This window comes from Lygodium microphyllum, chromosome 9 (genome assembly GCF_053477565.2).
Source record: "Lygodium microphyllum isolate KBCC chromosome 9, Lygodium_microphyllum_v1.1.10, whole genome shotgun sequence".
NCBI classification, from domain to species: domain Eukaryota; kingdom Viridiplantae; phylum Streptophyta; class Polypodiopsida; order Schizaeales; family Lygodiaceae; genus Lygodium; species Lygodium microphyllum.
The window spans coordinates 143,132,068-143,139,893 of record NC_141143.1 but is presented as its reverse complement, the minus strand read 5'-3'; the positions used below and the strand labels follow the sequence as shown (position 1 = coordinate 143,139,893).

Below are 7,826 nucleotides of genomic sequence, written 5' to 3'. Positions count from 1 at the left end.
TAAAGGCAAGTAGAGAGCTCAAGGGATTAGGAAAACATGAGTCAATGGAAAGACCGATGCTTTTGTACTTGTTGGAAATAAGGTTGGAAGGTTGGATTATCGATCAATGTAAGTGATTAATAGAACTTATATCTTGTATAGTGTTGAAAACTTAACATACATCTTAGTCGAAAGAAGGGAGTGCTAAGTAAAGTCTACACAAAATCGCTCTTTGGTTGCAAGGGGGAGATAAAATACGCCATGGAAAGGTTATCACAACCATTCCTGCAATGTTTGGAAAAGAATACCATTGCTTTTGTTGGTTGTTCAAACAACTTCTTAAATGGTTTTGCATTAACTGATTGTTGGATTGTGGTTTGGATGATTATTCCACGTGCTTGTGATTGTTGGAAAAATTCATGGCAGGGGGTCTGTGATGACAAGTTGCCATGGGGATAAAGGAATGTTTTCTTGGAAAATGATATTAGGCCTGATTACCTTGATTGTGTTTGATTCTTAATTGGGTTAATTAAGGAAATGATATTTTTGCATGGATGGATCATCTCCAAGGTCACTTCGTATTTTAACCCGAGAAGGGCACTGCTCGATTTACGGACCAAAGGTCGAGTAGTGAAAAGGGCAACCACGGAAGTTGTGTCTCAGTCCTAGGTCGCTTGGGGTCAAGTGGAGCTTTGGACACCTCTTGCCGAGTCTGGAATAGAGTTGTCAAGTGGACCTTAAGATATTATTATTTAGAATGTGATTCATACTGTTTTAGGGGACTGGAATGGGACTATGCCCTACAAGCAGAGAGGTTGAGTGGTGTATCCCTCTCGTTTTCCATTCTCTTTGAACCAAGTGCAACATGGGTCTGCTTCGAATTAGGTATCTCTGCGTAAAGTAGGATGTCCAAAATCCGCCGACTCTAGAATGCTGTTAGGAGATCTTGGCCACTAGGAACCCAGATTTCAGGTCGATTCTAGTGGGTCCAACCGCGAATGTTTCGTTGCAAGGCGGACTCAGGAAACCCTAGGCGATAAACCTCAGAACATTCCATGGGAGTACCAAGTAGCAACACTTAGATTTATTTCTCGACAGACCGCTAAAACATGCTTGGATGGCCAATAGGCGGGCACATTACAGTTGGTATCAGAGTGAATCTTTGTAATGGTGCATGATTGATTAATATATGGTTCGTAGGCATATCCTAAATAGAATAATCTAAGTGGTATGACTTGATTGTTAGGCACCTGTTGCACCCAGGAATGCTGACATGCAAGAGAAAAAATTCATTCTCAAGCAAATTAAGACACTTGAGTTTGATGGAGAAGGGATAGACGTCGTACGAGAGGCGGAGATATGGATTGAGTTGATGGATGATTATTTCTCTACTGCAGCAACTGCATCTACCAATCAAACACAATGATAGCAAAACTTAAGTTAGTTGGCCATGCTTGGATATGGTGGAAGCAATGGTACAAAGATTAAGGTGTTTCTGAAGCCGATGTCACTTGGGCTTAGTTGAAAGATGCTATACGCGGACGATACCTTCTGTTAACCTACTGGACTTTGAGGATGAATGAATTCTTCAAGCTCAAGTAGTAGCTGGAATTAAACTTGGAAGCCTACTATGCAAAGTTTGTAACCCTACTAAAATATGCACCACCTATGGATATTGTGCAGCAAGTATCCAAGTTTTGCCATGGCCTGAACACTCCTCTGAACCACTATCTTGAAGCAATGCATCCAATGGACCTGCAAGATGCATTACTTCGAGGAAAGCCAATCATCCAAGAACTTAATTTGGGCAATTGTACAAAGATGATTCCCAAGATCAGGACAAGAAATGCCACACGTGCAGAGAGATACGACACATCCGTAGGAGATGTCCCTACCGTCAATGCTTTCATTGCAATGAGCTAGGACACGTCCAAGTAGACTGCCCTGACCTAAGTCCAGAAGACATTAAACCTCCAAGGAAATGAAGCTACACAAGTGCAGTCTTCGAATATATAGAGGAATCAGACAAAGACAAAAACCTAGAACCTACTACACCTCTTTAAGATGATTAGAAATCCTAGAAGTTTTATCAACATGTAATACAACTTATATTGGATATAAATCCTACTCTCGTACCTATGGTTAATTGCAATAATATGAGTTTCACTACTTGAGTCATTAGGAGTAGCGTAGCGGATGCATGGTGGTCCTAACCCATAGGCCTTAAGTCCCATTAATGCTTGTTGTCTTCCCCAGTTCTTCCAAGATGAGGATATCTCAAGTTCTCTAAGAGGGAGAGGATATAATACCTCACATGTGCTCCAAATTGATGAAGCCGCCGAACAAATGGCGAGGGGAAGGGGGATGCCAACGATGCTGAGGAGAGGAGGAAGGATGCGATGATGACGATGATGGAGGAGGGAGGCCACGGGCCTACTATCTCCCCTCTCGACCACTCTACCATGCAAAAGGGATGGGTGGTGGCACCACTCCACCTCCTCCCCACAACCCCCCAATAATACCCCCCTTCCAACTATAACCCCCCCTCCCCCCCCTTGAGCTGCAATGGGAGGCCCCTTCTTCCTCTCTTCCCCATCGCAAGGAGGCCATGTCACAGGTTGAGAGAGAGAGAGAGAGAGAGAGAGAGAGAGAGGGAGGGAGGGAGGGAGGGAGGGAGAGAGGGAGGGAGAAACTCTTTGAAGGATCTCATTCTTTTCCCCTCGTTAGAGGGTGTCCACACGCGTCCTTTCTTCCCCCATTGGCTGCAAATTTATACACTGTCTTGCGAGATTATCCTCCACTCACAAGCTCAATTCTCTCCCCAATTGACCCCCACTAATCAAGTACAAGGCGCGGAAGTCTTGTGCGATTCACATTTATGGGAGACAAAGATCGAGAATGACCCCCAATCGAAAAATGTCACACACGGATGGCAATCCCTCAATGAGCAATAGAGCCTCGGCTGAGGGCATCACCGCCTATTCAACTGCGGTACTAGTGGTAAGTAATGTATTCCAAATCGATGAAGCTTGCTTGATTCCCGCATGAGATGCATTAGACCCGTATTTTGCCGCATGAGAATAGAACATTGAAAAGGATAAACTGCATCGCAAGTATTCGAAGGATTGAATTCCCCAAATGCGTGTATCATGAGAAGTCAATTGTATTTGGATGCTATGCGATGAATTCATAAACAATATATAAGGCTTCAAGCATTGTCAACTTCCCGTCCTCGCAATAGTAGGTGTGTTTTCGTCACTTTGAAGGTATATGTTGCAACTTGAAGGATTGCTTTGCAAGCAACTTAGCCTAGAAGAGAATCATTTTCGAAGCTCTAGACCTTTGCCCAAGCTCTCGCTAATAGCTCATGTTTGATAGATTGGAAATCTTGATGTTGTACTTAGCTAGTATAGACAATGATCATAAGGATTAAAGACTAAGATGCCTTGGGATCTGTTCGATAACCACTACATTTATCAATCTAAATTCAGGGATTGGGCTAGATACAAACAACAAATCCAGGCCTCAAAGGCAAGTAGAGAGCTCAACGGGTTAGGAAAACCCGAGTCAATGGAAAGACCGATGCTTTTGTACTTGTCGGGAAGAAGGTTGGGTTATCGATCAATGTAAGTGATTAATAGAACTTATGTCTTGTACAGTATTGAAACCTTAATATACGTCTTAGCCAAAAGAAGGGAGTGCAAAGTAAATTCTACACATAATCACTCTTTGGTCGCAAGGTGGAGAGCAAATACGCGATGGAAAGGTTATCACGACCATTCTTGCAATGTTTGAAATGTTGAACAGTGCGCGAGGGAGACAAGGAACGGAGGAAAAGAGAGGAGAAGAGAGACACGAGACACCGGAAGTGAAACCCCAGAAGTGCATCAACTGAGCACACATGATAGGAATATATAGAGGGGACCTGGGGCGCTATATATAGACAGACTATATATAGCCTATATATAGATAGACTATATATAGCCTATATATAGACATACTATATATAGCTAACACCCCTGCTCAAATAAAGGTCCCTTACTATGGATGAAAAAACCCTTGGAGGCTCAAGGGAAAAACCCACAGCTCTATATAAGCCTACCGTTATATTAATATTAAAAATATAAAATTACAAAGTTGAACATACAAGAGCCTATTCATAGGCATCAAAGGAGCTATATCTTTCGTAAATTACAACATCAACGGAGAAGGAGCTACATCACTCCTGAATTACAACAGCCTATTCAGAGGCATCAAAAGAGCTTTTTCACTCCTAAATATACATGTAAAATAAGGATAAGCGACATCACTGCAAAAGATAAAATCTCCAAGAAATTCCTTCAACTGAACTTGGAATGTAAGTAGTATATCTGTCACATCAAAACTTAAAGAAAAAATGTTACAGTGACATTAGAACAACACAAGGTCTATAGAGACGGTTCGCGACGCCGCTCTATAGACAACATAACACATGTGGGGCCCCATGAACAGAATATAAATAAAACAATTTGTCATCAGCTGGAATATAGATGCTCATCAACTGGAAAGAATATAAACGAAATAATGTGTCATCAGTTGGAATATAGACCCTCATCAGTTGGAAAGAATATAAACGAAACAATGTATCATCAGCTAGAATATAGACGCTCATCGATGGAATAACGAACGAGGACGATCATCATGAAGCATGGCAATATCAACATCCAAAAGTAATGTTGATGTTGAAATGTAGCAGTAACTCAGGCGGCCTTTGCGTCGCAAGATTTGTAGCAGTAACATAGGGAAGAAGCAATTTGCTCTTTTAGGCGGCCTTTGCGTCGCAAAATAGGGCTATTCTTCACTCTGTGTGTGAGGCAAAAGCTCAGCAGTATTAAGAGATTGCAAATATGTTCCAAAAGCAATCACAAATATCTGCTGAACTTCTCTTGTGGATTGAGGAATGGAAAGACTAGTGAGCCATCTGTTCCTGATAGCAATACCACCTGATTTCATGATCCATAATAAAAGCATTTTTATCGAGAAAGATAGCTGGAACTGCTGCTTTTGTGACGGAAAAGGAAGCTTGCAGAAACATGTACAGCTTAAACAGAAACTACGCTTGACATCGCAGAAACATGTACAGCTTAAACAGAAGCTATGCTTGACAATCGTCTGGATCACACTTTTGGGCGGTCCGATTAATAGATCCAGCGTCGTGTGGCTGTACACTGGTAAAATTTTGTGAACTCGATCAGATCATGTGTAAAATATGATGATGCTGGCTCGATGCCCTGCATAGAAGCAATTCTGGAAAGCCTCAATTTTACGTTTTGTACAGCTTCGCTATAACAGATGATCCTGTGAGAAATCGCCGTTCTTCAAAGTTGCATGAGAGAAACGTGACAGAAGGATTTGCCCATATTTTGGAAAAAATCGAATAGCAGAAACCCGTTTGGTATGTCCACTCCATGAGTGTATCCAACTTTTTGGAATGTAACAGTGATCGTTTGATGCTTTGACATCTTTAGGAGCTGCTTTGACATCTTTAGGAGCAGCAATCCATGATCTTCCATGATAATCACGCTCTTCCTTGCCATGGAACGTGCTTTTATCCTGGTGTTCAAACTTCTCTTCTTTGTCTTTCTCACCTTTCTTCTCAGCATACTCTTGTGCATACTTCTTCTGTTCCTCAGTAAGCTCAGTCTGCAGCCCTTCTTTCTTTCCTGACCAAGTACTTTTTGGATTTTTCTGGAGCCACAGATCAGAAGCAGGGTTTAGCACCTCCTGCTGCACCTCATCATCCATATAATCAACACTTGCAGACGGGTCCGTTGCATAGCCAAACCTGTGAAAAGCGTTGTACTCTTCATCGAAGATGAAGGACGAGATACCTGCGTCTAACACCTGTTCTGCAACATTTTGAGGCCCTAACTCTAACACCTGCTCTGCAATATTCTGAGACACAGGATCAGAATCTTCCTCAGGCAACTCATTAAGATCAAACATGAACCGCCCCTTGGTTGCCATGTCGAATGTTGGAAACCACTGGGTCAGCCAAGTGAGGCATGAAAGGTGTACATCACAGCGGTTCAATTTGAGCGCCACAAGGTGCACACATAGCGCTCTGTTCTGCCCCTGGTCTATGTCCAGCTTTTGTTTGACACGAGGAACCAAGGATCTCAGATAGAAGCATCCTCGACAAATCCCAATTTGTGATTTCGCATGCCCTGAGCAATCCCGTCCTTTGCATAGGGATGTACAGGTCCAGTGATGGGAGCCCACAACTGACCGTACGAGGTTGTGGCGGCACTGGATGGAGGTCTTGGTGGAATCGAGGCCGACACAATGAGCGGCAAGGGACTCAGCAACCTCCTCCCAGTGGGCGGTGCGGAGCTGGCCGCGATTGAGGGTGTACCACTTCTCCTGGTAGGCAGGTCCTGGTGGGAAGGGTGGAGGGGGGGCTCGTTGAGGTGAGCATCGTCCTCCTCCTCGTGGCCGTGGCGATGTTGGGATGTGTCGTCATCTGCGGCCATGGCGACAGGACAGGGGAGGCAGAACATGCAACGGGCGGCGAGGGACTCAGCGACCTCCTCCCAGTGGGCGGTGCGGAGCTGGCCGCGATTGAGGGCGTACCACTTCTCCTGGTAGGCGGCTCATGGTGGGAAGGGTGGAGGAGGGGCTCGTCAAGGTGAGCATCATCCTCCTCGTCGTGGTCATGGCGATGCTGGGAGGTGTCGTCGTCTGCGGCCATGGCGACAGGACATGGGAGGGAGAACAGGGCAACCAGGGGTAGGGATCAGGGGTAGAGGAGGGCGAGAAGGAGAGGAAAGAGGAGAAAGAGGATGGATGATGATAGAGAGAGAGGAAGCAACACTACTCCTTCAGCGCAGGATCCTCCCGGCATGAGAGAGAAGAGAGAGGAAACCTTGCTCTTATACCATGTTGAAGAGTGCGCGAGGGAGACAAGGAACGTAGGAAGAGAGAGGAAAAGAGAGACACGAGATACCCGAAGTGGAACCCCAGAAGTGCGTCAACTGAGCACACATCATAGGAATATATAGAGGGGACCTGGGGCGCTATATATAGACAGACTATATATAGCCTATATATAGACAGACTATATATAGCTAACATGAAAAAGAATTCCATTGTTTTTGTTGGTTGATCAAACAACGTCCTAAATCGTTTTGCATTAATTGATTGTTGGATTGTGGTTTGGATGATTATTCCAAGTGCTTGTGATTGTTGGAAAAATTCATGGCAGGGGGTCTGTGATGACAAGTTGCCATGGGGATAAATGAATGTTTTCTTGGAAAATGATATTAGGGATGATTGCCTTGATTGTATTTGATTCTTAATTGGGTTAATTAGGGAAAGGATATTTTTACACAGGTGGATCATCTCCAAGGTCATGCCATGTTTCAACTCAAGAAGAGGACTACTTGATTCATGGGCCGAAGGTCTAGTGGTGAAAAGGCCAACCACGGAAGTTGTGTCTCACTCTTAGCTCACTTGGGGTTAGCTGGAGCTTTGGACACCCCTTGCAGAGGCCGGAATGGAGTTGAAGACTTCCGTGAGCTCAACGTCTATGACATTGGAAGATTCTATTTTAGATAAATGATGGAAATTACGATGCCATATGATTTGGATGGGGTACTTCTATTCTATAGAAGGGATACATAATTTCTACTGTATGGGTAGGAGACAAAGATTAACATGAAGATAAGTTAAGGATTTTATTTGAACTTGTTTGTCAAAGGATTGCTTGCTCTATATTCGTGTATGTGCCGTAAATTATGCGAACAAACCCTGTTTCCTAAAAAGGCTTAATTAAGGAAGCTGATTTTAAATGTCACACATAAATGTGA

The 7,826-nt window shown here is 43.8% G+C and overlaps 1 protein-coding gene across 1 annotated transcript; it reads right to left on the bottom strand.

Moving 5' to 3' along the window:
• Positions 1 to 3,860: 3,860 nt before the first annotated feature.
• On the bottom strand, positions 3,861 to 6,886 carry LOC148031667 (uncharacterized). Its single transcript, XM_087685245.1, has one exon. The coding sequence runs from the start codon at positions 5,983 to 5,985 to the stop codon at positions 5,302 to 5,304; it is 684 nt and encodes a 227-aa protein (XP_087541371.1). The 5' UTR covers positions 5,986 to 6,886; the 3' UTR covers positions 3,861 to 5,301.
• Between the last annotated feature and the right edge of the window lie 940 nt (positions 6,887 to 7,826).